At 42.3% G+C, this 21651-nt stretch overlaps 1 protein-coding gene across 1 annotated transcript in view; it reads left to right on the top strand.

Annotated features, from left to right (window-relative positions):
* The window catches only part of cadps2 (Ca++-dependent secretion activator 2), a 377866-nt gene that overhangs the window by 346946 nt on the left and 9269 nt on the right, over nt 1-21651 (top strand). The window contains exon 25 of the mRNA XM_084058851.1: nt 11408-11515. Coding sequence (XP_083914977.1) covers nt 11408-11515 — 108 coding nt within the window. The remainder of the gene's footprint in view (nt 1-11407; nt 11516-21651) is intronic.

Raw genomic sequence — 21651 nt, 5'->3', positions numbered from 1 at the left:
ACACACACACACACACACTAGACCGAGCTTGCAGCAGTATAATATGTACAAGAAGACCAGAGACCTCACCTGACCTCACTTCTCTACTTTCCTATGATGACCCCCCCCCCCAACAGCCCCCACCACCTTTCTGAGAGAGTTCTTGACACAGCAAATACCACTCTATCTGTGCCACCATTCACACTGGTTCCCAGTTAACCCATTCAGGCCTGAGGTTCCGATTCTACAAAATGTCCTCTAAATCCTCAAAAAGTTCTGAAAAACGCATGTTGCTGTATGAGTGGTTCTCAAACTTTTTCATGTCAAGGACCCCCAAAATAATATGTGTTTGGCCGATGACCCCCATCGAAAAATATGTTGTTCCAGGGACCCCCCCAGAAGCAAAGACTTGAGTTAAAACAACTATGCTTTAAAATATATATATTCAAAGATTTTCAAAAATATTAACGATTTTTCAAAAATAGCAGATCTACAAGCGGCACTCGGTAGCGCGGCACTCGCTATGAGCTTGTAGATCTGCTATTTTTGAGTAGCCCAAAGTATAAAATAACGGTTTAAATGGTTTCACAGATGCGTTCCCGGATTGAATGGGTTAAAAATGTCCTGCCCCTCCCCCCTCCTCCCTCCTCCCCCACCCTCCATTCAGCTGAAATTATAATGTAACCCGTACCTTGCGCTTTTGTGTGGAAGGAACCCAAAGCCCATAAGCCTCTATTCCAGGTGGGATAAAGAGGAGGAGGAGGAGGAGGAGAGGTCTTCAGGTGTTTAGTATAGAGGCAACTCTTTTGGCTCCTTGTCACGAACAGGTGAAGATCACTTCCTCCTTTACATTGTGGTAGATGTTGTTCAGTTCAGCATCCCTCATGGCAGCAGGGTGCAGACAACAACACGTACAGCACATAACACATAAAACAACACACACACCAGTGTTGATTTCGTCGATGAAGAAACTATGAAGAAAAATGTATGTTGACACAGTATGCGTTCCCGGATTGAATGGGTTAACCACATATTCCCTATTCTGGGCGTGTAATATTAGGCCAGCATTCGGTGATAAACAGGCGAACATTCAACAACACAAACATTGCAGGGATAATTATGAAATAAGAACATCATTCTAATTGCGATGATATACACGCTACTAGTGATATGAAATATGGTTATAATATTATTTGCATATCAAGGTATATACTAATTGTTTCTTCTGTATAATTGATGTAGAGTTGAAATGTGTTTCGTTTTGTTTCGTTTGTACTGAGGTGTAATATTTGATGCTTCGTTGATACTTAACTTTTTTTGTTTGCTCTTATGTTTTCTTTATGCTACTGTGATCATTTAAATAGTAATAAGGTGGGCAAAATAAGCTTCAGGCTTCAGCCCATACCTTTTCGGCCAATTAGTTACCTTGTTGCCTTTATTGTACTGTATGTTACTAAATAAACTACTACTACTTGGTACAAGCTCACAACGCGTTGCAACCCGACGCATTCTGAGCTTGTCAGGTTGGCTACTTTCTCCCATTGATTTACTACAAATTATATAGGGTTTAAGTTGCTAAAAGCCAGACGCGTGCGCACACACACACACACACACACATTCGCACACATTCGCGCACACACACACACACACACACACACACACACACACACACACACACACATTTGCGTACATGCAAGCACAAACACCATGGACCAGTGTTGCCAGATTTTGCAAGAGAAATAAGCAACCAGATCTACAAAAACAAGCACAAAAGAAGCGACTAAGGCTGCATGCACACACACACACACACACACACACACACACACACACACACACACACACACACACACACACACACACACACACACACACACACTAAACTACACGTATCTTGTTTGTGGGTCCCTGGGACACAAAATATTTTCAGATGGGGGTCCGTGGACAAAAACATGTTAATTTGGGGGTCGTTGTTGTTAAACAACATCAAGAAGGAAGCCCAAATAAGCAACTACACACTTTAGAAACAAGACCCAAAAAAACGCAACAACTAGCAATATGTACAAGCGACTTCACCGAAAAACAAGCCCAAAGTCGCTTATCGTAATAAGCGGACATGGCAACCCTGCCATGGACCTGCACCTGTGGAGAACAGAATCCAGGGGCAGGAAACGCGGCCACTAGCAGGCTGTAATTACCTGGAATCCCCACCACACCCCCCTCCCCCTCCCCCATCCTCTCTCTTCCCTGTTTAACCACTCATTACCGTTGGTGGACATCCCCACCCTCAGAGCACCTTCCCACCCCACCCCACCCACCCACAACCCCCCCTCCTCCCCCGCCTCCCCCCAAAACCTTCACACCTTTTTTTCCTTTTCTATCAAAACCGGAACACAAGTTTAATTTTACACTCTCAAATTTGTTGTCAAACGGTGACATGCTACTAGTGCCCATTATGTATGGTTATGGGATTATGGGTGTTTTGCTACAAACCCAGAGGGCTAGAGAGAGAGCATTCGTTGCCAAGAGGAGGAGGGCGGCGAGCGAGCGTGTGAGAGGACTCGATCTGGATGGCGTGCCGTGCCATGCCATGCCGTGCGGGGCCTGGAAACATGCCAACGGCCTGCACCTTTACAGGTATTAACCTCCCTCCTGTCACACATGGCTTTGTGTCGCCTTGTGACGAAAAGACGACAAGGGGAGAAAGTAAAAAAAAAAAGGCCTTGTTGAGGGGAGACGGAGAGAGAGGAAAACCTGATGCCTAAAGTGACAACACTGGTGGTGATGTGTTGTTTCCGTCGACGGCCGTGTGAAGTTCCCCCTGGGTGAACTTAACCCATTAACCCATTGAGACCTGAAGCCGATTCTACATGTCTCCTAAATCCCAACAGTTTTCTGAAAAACGTATGTTTCTATATCAGTGGTGCTCAATCTTTTTCATGTCAAGGACCCCCAAAATGATATGTATTTGGCCGCAGACCCCCGTCAAAATATGTTGTTCCAGGGACCCCCCAGAAGCAACGATTTGAGTTAAAAATGTTCGCTTTAAAAATGTATATATTCAAAGATTTGCACACATTTTCACGATTTTTCAAAAATAGCAGATCTAGTGCCGCGCTACGAGCTTGTATATCTGCTATTTTTGAATAGCCAAAGTGTAAAATAATGCTTTTTAGCTCAAATCTAAAAATGACACAGTTCCAGGTCTTAATGGGTTAAGACCAGGAACGCATCGGTGTCATTTTAGAACCCTAACCCTAACCCAATGTAAAGCGACAGAGATGCATTCCCGGTCTAAATGGGTTAAAGACACGGCGAACAAACCGAACGGCAGTTATAGCTCCCGTCATCATGCGTCAGATGATCTATATCCGACCGTCACTCAGCCCTCCAGTCCAGGAAGTGCCAGATTTTCCGACGTCTCCTCTCCGCCCAGGAGATTATGGGATTTTGACAGCCCTGTCAATCACCCAGACCCATAGACTCGTATAGCGTCACGGCTGTTCTCAAACAGAACATCCCCTGTTTGTCCCCGAGTCAGTGGCAACACAGCGTTGTATGACTATAATAATGATAATAATAATAATACATTCAATTCATATAGCGCTTTTCTTGGTACTCAAAGTCACTTTACAAGAACAAACAAACAAAAACAAAAGAAACTTTATTAAGAGAATAACTAGTTTAAGAGGCTAAAAACTAAGCAAAGAAAATTGCAAGGCAAAAGAGGGCCATTGGAATTGGGTGGGGGGGATGCAAGTCTGAAAAGGTGGGTTTTGAACAGGGCATGTGGGGGGTGGGGGGCTGCTTTAATGTGAGCTGGGAGTGAGTTCCAAAGGGAGGGGGGGGGGGGGGCGGCAACTGAGAAAGCCCCTGTGTCACCCCAGGTTGGTGTCTTTGTCTTGGGAATGTCCAGGAGGTTGGCGTCCGTCCACCAGACTAATGTAACATCCAATCTGTAACGTTACCTGGGGCGGCAGTGGCCGGATGGAAGCCGTGAGGTTCCCAGTTCGATCCCGGGCTCCCCCAGAGTTAGTGTCGAAGTGTCCTTGAGCAAGACGCTGAACCCCTAATTGCTCCCGATGAGCAGCTTGGTGCCTTGCATGGTTTCCTCCGCCATCGGTGTGTGAATGTGTGAATGTAATGCACAATCTATGTAAAGTGCTTTGGATAAAAGCGCTATATAAATGCACCATATACCACCATTTACCTGTGGTCTGTGCTGATGTCAAAACGATAAGACACTCTTGATGAAGGTCCAGAGGGACCGAAACGTCTTGTCAATTTGAATAAAAATAATGTTGCCGAGCAAGAGCAGCGTGAGGGATTTTTGTTCATGAAATACTTTTTTCTTGATGGCTTCAGTTGTCACTCTCCAAAGCACCTGCATCTGAACAAAGTGGATGTGCGAATACTTCCTTTGCATAAACGATTGTGCGTCAGTGATGCGTTTGAGTTTGTACACAGGCTATTTTCGCAGAATCTTTTCCTATGACATGCCCAGAAAAGGTACCCTAGAGTTCATGGGGTTAAGAAGCGGTTGCCCCGCGGGGGGTTCTGTTCAGCATTGTGAACCTTTGAATGACTGTCTTGTATCTGTTGACGGAGTGATTGCAGCTCTGTCAACTTGCGTGAAATGGGATATTTACTGTACACGCATGAAGACATAACTGCTGCATCTGTCTGTCTGTCTGTGCTCTGCAGATATTCCTTAATGAAAAACACCGACATTGTTTTAACCCATTGAGACCTGAAGCCGATTCTACATGTCTCCTAAATCTCAACAGTATTCTGAAAAACGTATTTTTCTATATCAGTGGTGCTCAATCTTTTTCATGTCAAGGACCCCCACAATTATATGTATTTGGCCGCGGACCCCCATCAAAATATTTTGCTCCAGGGACCCCCAGAAGCAAATATTTGAGTTAAAAAATCTTTCCTTTAAAAATATATATATTCAAAGATTTGCACATATTTTCAAAAATGTTCAAAAATAGCAGATCTACAAGCTCGTAGCGCGGCACTCGGTGCCGCGCTATGAGCTTGTAGATCTGCTATTTTTGAATAGCCCAAAGTGTAAAATAATGCTTTTTAGCTCAAATCTAAAAATGACACAGATCCAGGTCTTAATGGGTTAATACATCATAAAATCTCAAGAAGAAAGATTATGGTAAATTGGTTCAAAGAGAAGGTTCAATATCTTCTTGCTTTTTTTTTTTACAAAACAGTGTGAGCTTATAGATCGGCTATTTCTCGTTCCTGCGACATGGAAGCATGAATTAGGCATTACCCCGTGTGCTCTCTCTCTCTCTCTCTCACGTTGACAGACTTATCTAACACGACTTGACTGACAGCGATCAAGGCCGGTCACGCCAGCAGCAGACAGTGGCGTAGCAGAGAGGAGGGTGGAGTGGGGCGGGTGGGGGGGGTTCCCTGAACATCATAATAATACAGGTTTCCCGGTGGCACTTAACGGCTCCATTGCCTTGTGTTTTTTTTTCCGTGGGGGGAATTGGCGTGCCATGCTCAGCGCTGTATGTAGCAGGACATCAACCCCCCAGGGGGGTGGGGGGGGGGGGAAGGGGGGGGCATTCTAGGGCCCGGAGAAAACGGGTGTGAAAGATGTCAAGGCAATTATAATAAGCATTACAGTTGTAATCTCCCCTGACGTGGGGGAAGTGTGAATGGAACATGGGGGCTAACCCGCTTCTTCTCCTCTCTCTGCCTCTGGCCCTCGCCGTGCTAGCGAGACGATTGCTTTGACATTTCACTAAATGTTTTGCCCGGTAATGGCGCCATTTCTAGTTTATTTCAGCGAGACAAGTTTTTTTTTTCTTTTTTTTTATTAGCCCCCGCAGAGGGAGAAGTTGATGCTGGAAACTTGTTATTGCGGTGTATAACCCATTAAGACCGGGAAAGCATTTTAGATGCTAACCGCTTTAACCATCATCTTATACTTTTGTCTATGCAAAAAATAGCAGATATACAAGCTCATAGCGCGGCACCAAGTGCCGCGCTATGAGCTTGTAGATCTGCTATTTTTGAAAAATCATGACAGTTTGTGCAAATCGTTGATTTAAAAAAAAATTTAAGCGAACATTTGTAACTCACATCTTTGCTTCTGGGGGATTCTACAAAATGTCTTCTAAATCCTAACATTTTTTTGAAAAAAAAACGTATGTTGCTATAATCAGTGGTTCTCAAACTGTTTCATGTCAAGGACCACCCAAAATGATATGTATTTGGCCCGCGGACCCCCCCCCCCCATCTCAAAATATGTTCCAGGGACAACATAGCGAGACGATTGCTTTGACATGTCACTAAATGTTTTGCCCAGTAACAGTGCCATTTCTAGTTTATTTCAGCGAGACGAACCGAGTGCCCTGCTATATGAGCTTGTAGATCTGCTTTTTTTTTTGAATGGCCAAAAGTGTAAAATGACGGCTGAAGTGGTTACACAGATGCGTTCCCGGGTTGAAGGGGATAAACAAAGTAATGCAGAGAGTGGCCTTTTTTCACCGCTCTGCAACACAAAGGCTGCCTGGGCTGGAAGGTGTGAGGAGAGAGAGAGAGAGAGAGAGAGAGAGAGAGAGAGAGAGAGAGCTCTAAAGGGAACGTCTAGACTGGTGTCCTTGGGACTTTAGTATAGCCTACATGGTCGGGCATAAATAATGATCTTTTTAAGTTCTCAAGACTTTATTGCGTGCCTGTTTTAATCACATTCAAATGATCTATGATTCATAATGTGTCATAAGAACATTGAAGTGAGTTTGCAGTCTGTTCCCTTGCCAGAGAGTTCCAGTGCTTATTTACCATTGGCGTTTTACATTTATGTACAAAATAAATAATGAAAGTAAATGATCAAATAAGTCTGTGTTTAACATAAACATAAGGGAGTTTCCCATTTGGTTTTTGGACATAAATTACAACCGTTGATATCCATTCTCAACCATGAATGTAAAGGCTGTTATGTATTTTATTTATTTTTTTACATATTAGTATGTACATTTCTTGTGAGGCTCAAAACATTTTTTAAAGTGTGTTGAGTTGTGAAGATGATCTCGTGTTATCGTAAGCCTTTGTTCGCTACAGAGCTTAATTTCTTAGTTCAAAACCAACAATTTCGGTTGGAAACCTGCGGTGGCATAGGTAACGTGTAACTTATAGGCCGTATTGTCTACCCCATTATCGTTCAGTTTCGTTCCCATCAAGTGGATCTGAATAATCTCTGCTTCTTAAAAAAGATTTATTGGTAGTAAGTAAGAAAAAAAAGTAACGACATCTGACTCGGCGCAGTATTTATATAATTAGAGTTTAAAAGTCGGTACTATTTTCTTAGCAGCGCAGTAATACTTTCAAAGAGGTGGTGCGGTTTTTGACACGTGATTCCCGTTACAACCAATGGAGGCGCCTCTTCCGCCTCAGCATTTCCCACAACAACTACCATGGCAACGGTTACATCGACCACGAGCAGCGAGGACTCCGAGGAAAACAAACCAAAACAAAGAAAATATCATTCAAAATCACGTAAAAAGGACTCTAAACGATGCTATATGCATTCTATGTCTGTCCAGAGGGAAGATGTCGTCCGGGATTTTACAATGATACGGTGGGATACCTACAGAAACAGCATCAAGCGTTGGCTTCCTCTGCAGGGTGAGAGTAAAGAAGTTGCAGAAAGTTATAAACATTGTGTGGATGTGCCTTTCGACCAGCATCCCGAGGACGATGGGTTTCACATAGCGTGCTACAATCGTTTTAATGACAAAAAGCGTTTTGTAGCGGCCGAAAAAAGCGCCACACAGACGTTGGAAGTTCCCGATGCAGACGCGGGTCAGTCAGTCCCTTCGGCCAGCACCAGTGCCGACGGAGCCACATCTGAAACCCCCCGAAAGAAACTTAGGTCCAGGACAGGTTTGCCTGTGGCTTCTGCTGGCCCTGTTCTTCCAGCGTTATGCATCATTTGTAAAAAAGTGGACAAGTACATCACTGTGGCAGGCAAACGCACGAAGGATCAACTCTCAAAAGCAGAAACGTTGTCTGCAGGTAAGAGACACACAGACACACACATCACGGGGGTCCCGTTGCCCCCCCCCCCCCAAACACATGCGCGAGGGGGTGGGGGCACACACACAGACATGAGAGACTGAAATAATTCGCAATATGGGCATGTAAGAGATTTTAAACAAAACATGCATGTCAATTTTGGACTGTCAAATATTGATTTGTCATTTTATGATTATATGGGTACATTATATATTTTAGGACTATATGTAGGCCTATCATTATAATATCTGAGGTCTTCTTTTATTTGATGGGCTGTGTTTGAGTCCAAGGCTGGGGGGAGTAATTCACACCTTTTGTTAAAGACACAATGTGTTGGTTCTTTTGTTCAGATCAAAGATGTTGACATTTATGTGTGAATTCCTGACTGGGCAGGAACTGTTGACTATGTAACATGCAGTGGTATTTTTTGGGAAGGATATGTGCAGATAGAGAGACAAAAGCAGTGGTGGAAAAAGTACTCACATTTGTTACTGTAAGTAAAAGTATCAATACTGCAATGCATGGATATGAGTATTGCTATGAAAATGTACTTAACGTACCAAAAGTAGAAAGTACTCAATAAGCAGAATGTCCCATTTCACAGGTTTAAAAGGTAGATAATGTATACAAATATTTTGAAAATAGCAGATCTACAAGCTCACAACGTTGTGAGCTTGTAGATCAGATATTTTCAAAAGGCCAAAGTTTAAATAGTGCTTACGTGGTTAATGTATGTTTTTGATTTTTAATCAAACTAGCACATTTGTAAGGGGATGAAAATCACTGTTATATTATACTGCTTAGCATTGCTTAGTCTGTGACTCTGTGTTGTTATAGCTTGTGAGAGATAAGAGCAGGACCTACTAAAACAATAGCTGCTGATAAGGCTGGAATGCAAGGGGTTCAGGTCGGCAGGTCACAGCTGCTAGCAGTCAGTGGCCCTTTTGTTTTATGGCTCTTTAGGGGAGAGATTTTAGCAGTAGCACTAACATGTATTTACCTTCCCATGGAAAAAAAATATAATACATACATACATTAACACCACACATAGTCTTTTGTAATGATGGCAATACAAATCTGTAAAAGACACATTTACATTTATTCCATCACTGTGTTATTTACAGCCCCCCCCCCCCCCCAACACACACACACACACACACACAGAGATCATTAACGTGTACTTTTTTTGTTTAAAGGCCGGTTGATGAAGGCTGCTGAGATGAAGGAAGACTTTACCATCCTTCGGCATATTAAGGACAAAGACTGTGTGGCCCTTGAGGTGCGTTACCACAGGATCTGTTACAGAGATACCTGACTGGGTTCACACATCTGGGCAGCAGTTTCAACCTTGACCAGTCTACCTTTAACACACTTAGCAAATATGTGTGCCACCTGTATGGCCAGTCATCGGCCACAAACGTAAACGATGCAAGATACAAATCATTCTGCATGGCATCGTCAGCTTTGCCGGAACTGTCCATTCCCCCAACAAGTGACGCCCTGTATCAACACTGCAGAAGAGCAAACTACCAAGCAGCAGTAATGAGACATTCTCTGACTGGTATAATGTGTGCCCCTTCACCCATTGGCAATGGATGGCACATTGACGATGGGGAGTTAACAGTCACATGGATGACTAGAAATCCTGCCCCTGATAACGTGTTGCAGGTAGTCCACTGTAGTTGCAAGACAACCAAATGTGACACTGAAAGATGTTCCTGTAAGTCTGCAAGACTATCTTGTACTGATTTGTGTCGGTGCCAGAACTGTGAGAATGTTTCAAAGGAAACAGAAGAAAGAGCTCTATCAGATGATGACTCTGATGACAGTGATAGGGATGATTAAGATATGCACAATGTGCTCCTTATTTTTTTATTTCATTATCAACAACATGTTCAAGACTTGCTACACTGCCATTTTAACCCATTTAAATGCAATGCATACATGTTGAAAAACAACTTTAAAATGTCTGTATTTTATTCTTTTCACAGCACAGCCTTAAATTTACTTGCACTGCCAAAAGAATTACTTGCACTGCCAAAAAAAAATACTTTTTTGCACTGAAGTGAAATTGTTTTATTGTGATGCATTTGTATGCATTTGTTTTGGTATTCTCATATTTTGTGTTTTTGGAGGGGGAGGGGGGAGTTGATATATGACACATGCTAACACACACTGTGCTACTTTAATAAATGTTTTATACCATATGTTGTAATAATTCTGACCTTTAGTGCATTTATTTTAGTCTTGTCCATTTATGGTATTCTTCCAATTTAAGGGGTCATGGTAGCATTTTGATTGATTTTCAGCCATTTTGGGCCAAGGTGTGCTGCTTCTTTTTCTACCTTTCATTACACAGTAGGTTGGGACATGTCTTGTGTGTAAAACACAAGCTTTTAGCTAAATGTACTATGTGTGTGCTCCCTTGTGCTGGGTTCCAATCACTTCAGTAGAAGCGTTTTCTTTAACTTTGCTACATTAAGTGATCTAAATTCAAATATGAGTATACTAATGCACCAATACTTGTTTCAGGTGTTAGGTACATGTATTTATGACATTTGAGAAAAAAATTGTGTTGCCAAAAACATTATAACACATTTTACAAGCAAAAACAGCAGCACAAGATTTTCGTTTTTTGGTTATTCACTATTATATACATTTCTGGCTGGTAAAAAAATACTGCAGGATTTTGTGCGGAGGTATTTTAACCCAAAGTCCAGAAGGGTATTGTCTATGCAAAAATGCATTGAAAAAGTAGATCCAAGTCGTGGGAACGAAATTCATTTTCTAGGCACTTTTTGGTGGGTCACCACACGGCCTATTACAAGTATACATCATTCCAGTAGCAGTAGGTTGATTATTACTACACTGGAATAAAGCCATCATAACGTCTAAACTTAAGTTTGCCTTTTTGCATGTTTTTTTATATATTTCCTACACCAGACGACTCAAATCCTTCTGGGGACGTTGATTAGTCTGTGTTTCATTAGGCCTGTCAGCCTGTCACCATTATGAAATTGTACTTGACCATTAACAATTTCATTGTGTGGCTTTTAGGCCTCGTAAACAAAAGTTTCACAGGGTCAGATATGTATATAGATATGTATATATATATATAAACTTGAAAATGTTAACAAAAATATGAACCTTTCTCGACATGGAAACGATTATGACGATTATGCAAAACAATTGCGACTACCTCACATAATTACGATTACGTAATAATCGTGACGGGCCTATGTCTCATCTGCCTCCATATTCAAACCCTCCAGTATTATTCACCCATATGAACATGATCGATCAACAGCCATAAGCTCCGACTTGTCAGCGCTGAATCTCATTATTCCCCCCCTGCTGCGTTTGCTTCTCTTATACCTTATAACAGAAACCTGGGATGGATCTGGCCGACTCCTACATCACCTTTGTCCGACAGAACCAGGACATCCTGAGAGACAGGGTCAACGACGAGGTCTACACGGAGAAGGTGTTTGATGTGAGTATTGATCCTCGGTTGGGTTGAAGGGTATTGTGTGGGGTTACGAAGGGTGAGGAAGGGAATGAGAGTGAGCATCATGAAGGCACACGGTGGTGTTGAGGGGGTACATGGTTATGGGGAAGATTTGTTGTGGTAATTAACCCATTAAGACCTGGAACTGTGTCATTTTTTGATTTGAGCTAAAAAGCATTATTTTACACTTTGGGCTATTCAAAAATAGCAGATATACAAGCTCATAGCGCGGCACCGAGTGCCGCGCTACGAGCTTGTAGATCTGCTATTTTTGAAAAATCGTGAAAATGTGTGCAAATCTTCTGAATATATATATTTTTAAAGCGAACATTTTTAACTCAAATCTTTACTTCTTGGGGGTCCCTGGAACAAAATATTTTAATGGGGTCCGCGGCCAAATACATATCATTTTGGGGGTTCTTGACATGAAAAAGATTGAGCACCACTGATATAGAAACATACGTTTTTCAGAAAACTGTTGAGATTTAGGAGACATGTAGAATCGGCTTCAGGTCTCAATGGGTTAAGTCAGGTAAAGGTAGCTCTCCATCGCACCGACGTCGGTGGCGGTAAGTGTTGAAAAGCGTCCGTTGCCGAAAAATCCGCCGTTGAATGGGCGGTGGGTACGCTGTCGATAGCACCGGGCGCGTTGTTGAAAAGGACATCAAGCCATATGCTATTTTTAGCACCATAGTATCCGTCTGTCGGTGTCGGCTCTCAGGTGCATTCAGAAACTTTTTTTTCCACACCTTCCGACCGACTGATCTCCCGACTTCATTGGACTGCCCGTCTGTAGTAATCTGTAGCAGTCTGTTTGGTGGAGAAATACCGTAAGAGTGTAATCTATACCAGTCTGTTTGGTGGCGAGAGATACCTTAGAGTGTAATCTGTAGTAGTCTGTTTGGTGGAGAAATACCGTAAGAGTGTAATCTGGGTTCTGATAATCTTGGCCCTGAAGAGGGACAAAAGTATGAATAAACACTATTTCTATTATGATGTTTTTGTAATGGACCATGAAATAAGTGGAATAATCAACTCCAAGCTATGCAGTTATCAAAAACATTATGCACTGTGCGAAGGCAAACCCCCTGCTGTTTTGAGGGATAGTAATGAGATAGTTAATCATTTTTTTGATAACTGCGTGGCTCATCATTGACTATCCCTGTCTTAAAACGGAAGCAAACATTTAACTTTAGAATGAAAGTACAGTGTGTCATGGCTTCTTCATCAAATGACTGCTGTTACCGTTAATTTCATGCTGTGCGATATCATCTGAAGTAGCTGTAAAATGAATCAACTGAATTTAGAACACTGTAGAAGCAAACAGAAACTCTCTAATACTTAGTTTCATAATGGAGGAGAGATGCCATCACGACTTGTCTAATAGTTCATGCCAAGGTCTCAGGAGTGCAGCTTTATAGTGTTTTTAACCCATTAAGACCGGGAAAATATCTGTCATTTTAGATTTTAACCACTTAAACCATTATCTTATACTTTGGCTAGCAGATCTACAAGCTCATAGTGTGGCACCGAGTGCTTGCTATTTTTGCATTTTTTTTTTGTTTTTAAATCATAACATTTTCTGAATATATGTATTTTTAAAGCGAACACATTTGAACTCAAATCTTTGCTTCTGGGGGATTCTCCAAATGTCTTTTAAATCCTAACAGTTTTTTGAAAAAAAATGTGTTGCTATAATCAGTGGTTCTTAAACTTTTCCATGTCAAGGACCCCCAAAATGATTTGTATTTGGCCGCAGACCCCCCATCTCAAAATATGTTGTTCCAGGGACCCCCAGAAGCAAAGATTTGAGTTAAAGAAATTGCAGATCTACAAGATCATAGCCACGCTATGAGCTTGTTTATCTGCTATTTTTGCATAGCCAAAGTATAAAATAATGGTTACACAGATGCGTTCCCGGTTTTAGTGGGCTAATGCTGGCATAATTGACAGAAAATAAAGTTCTGCCATCTTCATGAACACCTGTGTTGACAGAGGAAGTGGGAAGCAGAATGGGTTGTCACTCGTACAGTATAGAAATAGATGATTAATTGACACCGCATGGGCATTACATCGCTAACTTGTCACAAGTCTCTTTCCTCAAATTGATTTGAATTGCTGTCAGGTTGCCACATTAAAATCTCTAATTGCATTTGTTTACTGCATGTTGTAGTAATCAAACATGAATCTGGGAAGAATTTGATTGCATTTGCTAATATTTCAGAATACGTTATCCAGTATGTCTGTTCTGTTGCTCTCGATACTGTATTCTAGCTACATACTGTATCATCATTCGTTATTATTATTATTATAAATGTCTGTATAGTGAATAGCAGACACAGGCATTGTGCTTGAGAGGAAGACACAGCATTTAGCCTGGAACAAACTGAATAAAGACACAAGTTACCACACAGCAAGGCTGTCTAGACATTACAGCACAATGCTTTATACTGGAATACAATAGTGGTAGAAGAATATATCATTTGCCTTTGCAGAAACATTCAAAATTCTCTCTCTCTCTCTCTCTCTCTCTCTCTGTATATATACACAGTATATACATACACACACACACACACACACACACACACACACACACACATACAGAGAGAGAGAGAGAGAGAGAGAGCTGTCACATTGTAAAATAGCCGCTATAAAATCAATTGTATTTTTAGGGGGATTTTCATTAAGAACTGAGAAACTGTTGTAACGCTGAAAGGCTTGTTCAACAGGTTAATACGGGTTAATATGATGAAACATAACCATTGAGAAGTAAATTGGAATAAAATAAAGACTTTTTCAGCTCTGCTGTGTCAGTAGAGGTTGAGGGAAGAAGAAGTGAGATGCAGCAGTTTTAATTGTTAGTCTTTTCATAGTCTGCTGTAATGGACATCATTTGGATTCTATAGAACCATGGTTCTCAAAGTGGGGTCCGGGGACCCCCAGGGGTCCTTGAGTGGGTTCCAGGGGCTACCCAGATAAATGTTGGATAGTTAGTATGTTGCTGTAACTCTGAGAGTGTACAAATGGAACCAAATGGACCCTTACGGGTCCATTTGGTTCCATTTGTACACTCTGAGTTATGGTGGTCCGTGGTCTAATGCAGGGGTTCCCAAAGTGGGGTCCGGGGACCCCCAGGGCCCTACATACATCAGCTATTTTCCAAAAATCTTGATATTCTTTGAAAATGTTTGAATATTTTTTACATTTTTAACACTGTGGGGGTCCGCAACCAAATCCGCATTCATTTAGGGGTACTTGACCTGAAAAAGTTTGAGAACCACTGCTATAGAAGCCAGCATGTCTTCTATGGAAGCATGTACAGTTGTATACTGAAACTAGACACGTCGCAATTCTGGGAAATTGCAAAGTGTGGTTGCGCCGACGCGGGTCGCGGCCGCCGGGACTCGAGGAATACGCCTGGAGGAATACCGTCGGAGGCCGATCGGATCCCGCGTTCGTGACACGTGCCGTTTTGATTTGAGGAAATAGGCCCCTCCCACTAAAGAAACAGGCCCCTGCCACAGATGTAACGGCACAATTGTATAGTCACGTCACTCCTGAGATCATTTCATTTTGAGAGGATTGATCCCCCCCAAATACATGTTTTTACATCAAACGGCAGGGACGCGGGAAGTACTTTAGAGCAAGGGGTGCTGGAACACATGCCCGCGCGCGCAGCGCGCGGGCATGTGTTCCTCGTGTGCGCTTTATTGTTTCAATAGACCTGGTTGCTTATTTCTATCGAAAAATCTGGCTGTGGTTCACACACTAGTCTTGTGCAGCCAGACGATTGCAGATCTCCCAATCGCATCATTTTTTATAAGATACTCTGTTTATGTTTTTGGTTTATGTTTATTTTCCTGGTCTGCTATCTCAACTAGCCTCACAGCAGAATTAACTTAACCAAAATGTGTAAATTATAAAACAGTGACTAAAAAGCATTAACAAGTCATAAAGATGTTGTTTTTAGCGGTGCCAACCGCTCTACACTTGACTTTGTCCGTATGTCCGTCCGTCCGTCCGTCCGTTTAAGCCCGGGATGAGCACGGGATTTTAAACAGCTATAACTCCAGTTTGCAGCATGCCACCAAGTCCACATTTGGTATGTGGACTTAGACCACCAATAGGCACGAGCATGCATTGATGAAGTTATCAAAGAGGGGTCCAGGGACCCCCAGCGCCCGTATGAGCGGATGTCCGTGTAAGCCCGGGATGAGCACGGGATTTTAAACAGCTATAACTCCAGTTTGCAGCATGCCACCAAGTCCACATTTGGTATGTGGACTTAGACCACCAATAGGCACGAGCATGCATTGATGAAGTTATCAAAGAGGGGTCCAGGGACCCCCAGCGCCCGTATGAGCACGGGATGAGCACAGGATTTTAAACAGCTATAACTCCAGTTTGCAGCATGCCAGCAAGTCCACATTTGGTATGTGGACTTAGACCACCAATAGGGACCAGCATGAATTGCTCAAGCCCCGCCCCCTCTGTCTTCCCATTGGCTGGCCTTCAAACAGCCATAACTCAAGTTCACAGCATGCTATGGAGTACAAATTGTGTACATGGACTAAAGCCAGCAATAGGGACTAACTGTCATTACTTAAGCCCCGCCCCCTCTGTCTGCCCATTGGCTGGGCTTTAAACAGCCATCATTCCAGTTTGCAGCATGCTACCAAGTACAAATTTGGTAAGTGGACTCAGACCACCAATAGGGACGAACTGAAATGAGTTAAGGCCCGCCCCAAAGGCACCGCTTCCTTCACACAGGGTGTGATTTTTTAAAAGGCAAAACGCCCACAATTACAAATTAGACTGACAAACATTTTAAGGCGTAACATAGATACAGTATATATGTACATTTGGATAACAGCAGAATGGACAACCGTAATAATGTAGAAGACCGCAAAACTACATTTGTGATTTTTGAGAAAAAAAAAAGGTTTTGGAGATGTGATTTAAAAGCTAATATTGACATTGAAAATCGGGGGGGAAAAATCCTCCGGGCTCCAGGAGTTCCCTAAACCCAGGGGCCCCACAGCAAAAGCCTTGATTGTTTTTTTGTGTTGAGTCTGGCCTTATCCCATTCAATCCGGGAACGCATCTGTGTCATTTTAGATTTGAACTATAACCATTATTTTATATATTCGGCTATTCAAAAATCAATTTAAAAAAAATTATTGCAGATCTACAAGGTTGTAGATCTGAGGTTGTAGATCTGCTATATATTTATTTTTTAATCGTGAAAATGTGTGCATATCTTTGAATATGTGTATTTTCTAAAGCGAACATTTTTACTCAAATCTTTGCTTCTGGGGTTTAAAAAAAAACTCTATCAGTGGTTCTCAAACTTTTTTCTTGTCAAGGACCATCCAAAATGATATGTATTTGTCCGCGGGCCCCCCCATCTCAAAATATTTTTCTCCAAGGACCCCTAGAAGTAAAGATTTGAGTTGATACAATGTATATATATATTCAAAGATTTGCACACATTTCACGATTTATGTTTTCTCAACAAAAGCTGATCTACAAGCTCATAGCTCGGCACTCTCTGCCGCGCTATGAGTTTGCAGATGTGCTATTTTTTAATAGATTTTTTAAAATCTTAAAATTGCGTTCCCGGTTTGAATGGGTTAAGAACTTAAAAAAAAAAAAAAAAAAAAACGTGAGATACTGGGCACCGTGTGGGCGCTTTGAGAGTTACAAATAACGTGTGAGAGTGTTTGACCCCCTCGGAACCTTGCCTTGCTAATGGGTCCTTGACGCAAATACCACACACTATCTTACAGCTGAGCTGAGAGTACAGCGCCGGCCACAGAGGATACCATCGCTCCCAACAAAGCCAAGCCTTGGATGATCTCCCTGCCTTTATCCATTTTTACCACTATTTGTGGCCTTGTGTCCAACAAAGCCAGTATTGAGTGGGGGGGGGAAAACACTACTTACATGTGACTCGGTACACAAATGGCGTAATCACACATTCAACAGTTATTTTCTTATTTTCCCTAATAATGCGTGGTATGTTCTGTTAATGCTATGCTATGTCGGTATGTTGTAAAAGCCAGTACGCGTGTTATTGCCCATTCAGGCGTCAAAGAAAACAGATGTACATTATGGCAAGTCAGTCATGTTTCAACGAATACCAGCAACCCCCTGGGTTATAGTGTCAAAGTGTCCTTGAGCAAGACACTGAACCCCTAACTGCTGACGAGGAGCTGGTTGGTGCCTTATGGTTTCCTCTGTCATCAGTGTGTGAATGTGTGTGTGAATGTAATGCATGTGGTAAAGTGCTCTGGAGAAAGGTGATATATACAATAAATGCACCATTTATTTATTTACTTGATGCTATCTAAACCTCTCCTTTAGAAAATGTGTTAGTATGCATTTGTTTGGCGGCAGTAGCTGAGTGGGTAGATAGGCCATCTGGGAATGGGAAGGTCACCTGTTCATATAGGGACGTAACGGTGCACATATTCGTATCGATGTTCTTTTGTGTCTTACGACCGTTAACCAGTGAATTTGTGAATTTGAGACTCTGCCGTCTCTGCAGTCAACAGACAGCCACGATTATGGTATTATACATTTAGTTGACGGGCATAATGTTCATTTAACCACATGAACCCTGTGGAGGCCCTATTCTGGGCATGGCCTAAGAATAGCAGATTTACTAGAGCATGTAGGTTGACTATTTTTGGCAAACATATTTGGTGTAGAGAGGGGGGGGGGGGGGCAACTACAGGCCCCTGGAGGACCCAAGTCAATGAAGGATATGATGTGAAGCCTGGTGAGCTTGTTCAGGTAGACAACTCAAAATCAGGTGATCAGTAACATGCACACCTATTTAAACTTCCTTTTACTGTTCATTCTGCTTGTTGATGCTCTGCTATCTTGTTGCTCTGGCTATATATGGAAGTGCACAGGACTTGGGAAGCCCCGCCCTACCTGCAGGACTTGGGAAGCCCTGCCCTGCAGGTCTTGGGAAGCCCCTCCCTGCAGGACTTGGGAAGCCCCTCCCTGCAGGACTTGGGAAGCCCCTCCCTGCAGGACTTGGGAAGCCCCTCCCTGCAGGACTTGGGAAGCCCCGCCCTACCTGAACGAGAAAACAAGGGCACTGCCCGTAGAGGTGACGGTGAGGGGCATTGTCACATTCCAATACAGCCCAAAACCGCATTTCAGGACCCGGTCTGGTGGTGTGCCTCGCTAATCATGAGACTACCATCCCCAACCTCCTGGGATCGAATCACACTGCCACCTCTGTTTTAGCAACAACCACGGACTAATGTTTTTGGACGAAAAAGTATAGTTTTTGACCGCGACGGAGGCGCGCCGTCGTGCCTCTGCATTCTTCCTCCTGAAGCATGCAACAGTGTGGATGTAGCGCTCCTGACAAAAACAAGTTTGAGACCCACTGATATTATAGCAACATATATATATATATTTTTTTTAAACTGTTAAGATATAGAATACATTTATAGAATCACCAGAAGTAAAGATTTGAGTAAAAAATGTTCGCTTTTAAAGAAAATACGTATATTCAAAGATTTGCACCAATTTTCATGATTTTACAGCTGAGCTTGTAGATCTGCTATTTTTGAATAGCCCAAAGTATAAAATAATGGCTAAAAAATCTAAAATGACACAGATGTGTTCCGGGATTGAATGGGTTAAACTTTGCCGCGGGCGAGTACGGGAGAACTGTGAGAAGTACGAGATGGAACCGTTGCCGGAGCACATTTGAATCTGTCTGTATCTCAACTCATTCTGTGCCACTACACCCCCCGTTGTCTCACTGATTTTCCTATTTCATTTGTGTTCATTGTCTTGTCGAGATAACAACCTGATAGCATCTGGATGGGGATGATTTTATGTCCACAGCACCCAGCAGTGTCTCCGTGATGATGCGCTGGCCCGCTATTTTGACCCAAAACACACCGTCGATCACACCTTAGAGAATCGTTGCTGTCGGACAGAAACCTTGTATCTCCATATTTCAGCTTTCTATGTCCTGTCCCGTCCCCCCGTAAATGAATGCCCTATTTGATCATACAAGAGTGTCATATAATAATAGTAATAGCTTTTAGATCGGCTATTTTCACTGTTTTAACCTAAGACCTGGAACGCATCTGTGTCGCTTTAGATTTCTTTGGCTATTCAAATATAGCAGATATACAAGCTCATAGCGCTATGAGCTTGTAGATCTGCTATTTTTGAAAAAATCTTGGGGAAAAAATTGATTTAGAAAACATTTTTGAGAATCGCCTCAGGTCTTAATGGCTTAAACCGTTTAAAAAAATGTATAAAGGAATGGTTTTGGACACACGAGAGTTTCCACCCGACCATCCATCCATCCATCTACCCATCCATCCGCCCGTCCCACCAAAACCTGTATTACTTTTTGAGCCACCCCTGGACTCCGATTCATTGAGAAGTGCATTTAGTGATGAGTCGTAAACACGCGGCAGTATGCTGATGTGTGTGGCGTGTATATTATGCCCACACAGACCATCAGCTCTGTGCAAACAGACACTCTACCCCACTGTTCCCTCTGAGGATTCAACCTCAACATAGGAGCTACGTGCTGTTGATTTGTACAAGCCTTCTCCTGAAAGGAAGAGGGGGGGGGGGGGGGGGGGGCGCTGTGTGTGTTGGGAGGGGGGGGGGGGGATACAAGCCTAATAGGGCCTAAACACATCCAGTCATGCGCCGAAAGCGGGACAAACGGCGGGGTCTCACGGTGTCTCACATTCCCTCCTACGCCGTCTATTACCAAACACACACACACACACACACACACAATAGATGTTTCACCACATCTATCTCGGGCCTTATTTATCGGACGTAGAAGAGCTGAAAGAATTAAATCGTAATTCTTCTTGTCGCAAAACAATGTGGGATTTATCAACGTTTCTGTGCGTGTCAATTTGTTAGCAGACTCTAAAATAGTTTGTATTTTATGTGTAAGTGGAAAAACATGGCTGTAAAGCGTGTTTTTTGCTTTTATTGTTATTTTATTTGGTAAAGAAAACATTCCGGAGTTCTCTGTGTCTCAGCAGAGGCTACTGAAGTGCCTCCTCTAATAAAAACGTAAGCAGTCAACTATCACTCCCTTCATTAAAAAACGAGTCAGGTCGAGTCTTTATCCAGCTTTCTTTCAGGCATGACAAGCCAAGTAGCCGACGTCTGTATTGAAAGTGAAACATGAATAATAAACATTCCGAATGAACATAACGTAAACATACATAACACATAAACGTAATAAAAAGAAAATACACTTCAAAGTAATAGACCTCACTGGCTGCATATTACACAAATATGATCTAATCAAAACGTATAAAGAAAGCATAACATATTAACTTAAATGTAAGCATTGCCGTGTAGCGAAAGGCTAGTATGTCGCAGGGACTTTCCCCCCAATCCAACCCTTGATGCTGAGTGCCAAGCAGGGAGGCATTGGGTCCCATTTTTATAGTCTATGGTATGACCCAGTTGGGGATCGAACCCTGACCTCCCAATCTCAGGGCGGAAACTCTAACTACAAGGCCACTGAGCTGGTATTTTTTAACTATTAACTTAAATATGCACATTTAAAACAATGGAACGAAGAAACCTTTTTCAACGGCACGCTGTTACACAAACAAACGATGTCCGTCAACATACGGACGTGTAACACACTTCCCGGCATTACGCTAAATAAAGGCTTCCGGCCTAATTTCACTGAATGCACTTCCGGAAATACAAATTCTCTTCCTATAATAATACAAAAATATCAATGAACATAAAGAAAATAACAAAATAATTACAAAATAATCATTTTGGCAGCCAACGACAACACACCTGAAACGGCGCAGAAGTAGCACTGTAGTACATTAATGTTCTTATTACGTTCTTATACACATAAATTATGTTATTAGACTAACATACCCAGCTGATTAAGATATTTACTTCACAGTCTAAAACATAGATAAATGAACTACCTGTGTTTGTACCGTGTATTGGAAGGAGTGTGAATATTAATCTTCATTTCTATATCATTATTTATATTATCTGGGCATGAGTACATAAATACGTACACTCCCGTTTTTACATTTTACATTTTATTATTATTATTTTTTTTCCATTTA

This window comes from Gymnoscopelus microlampas (assembly GCF_963454915.1).
Source record: "Gymnoscopelus microlampas genome assembly, chromosome: 6".
NCBI lineage: Eukaryota > Metazoa > Chordata > Actinopteri > Myctophiformes > Myctophidae > Gymnoscopelus > Gymnoscopelus microlampas.
The sequence above is the reverse complement of the archived record's forward strand: the minus strand, read 5'-3'. Positions and strand labels throughout refer to the sequence as shown.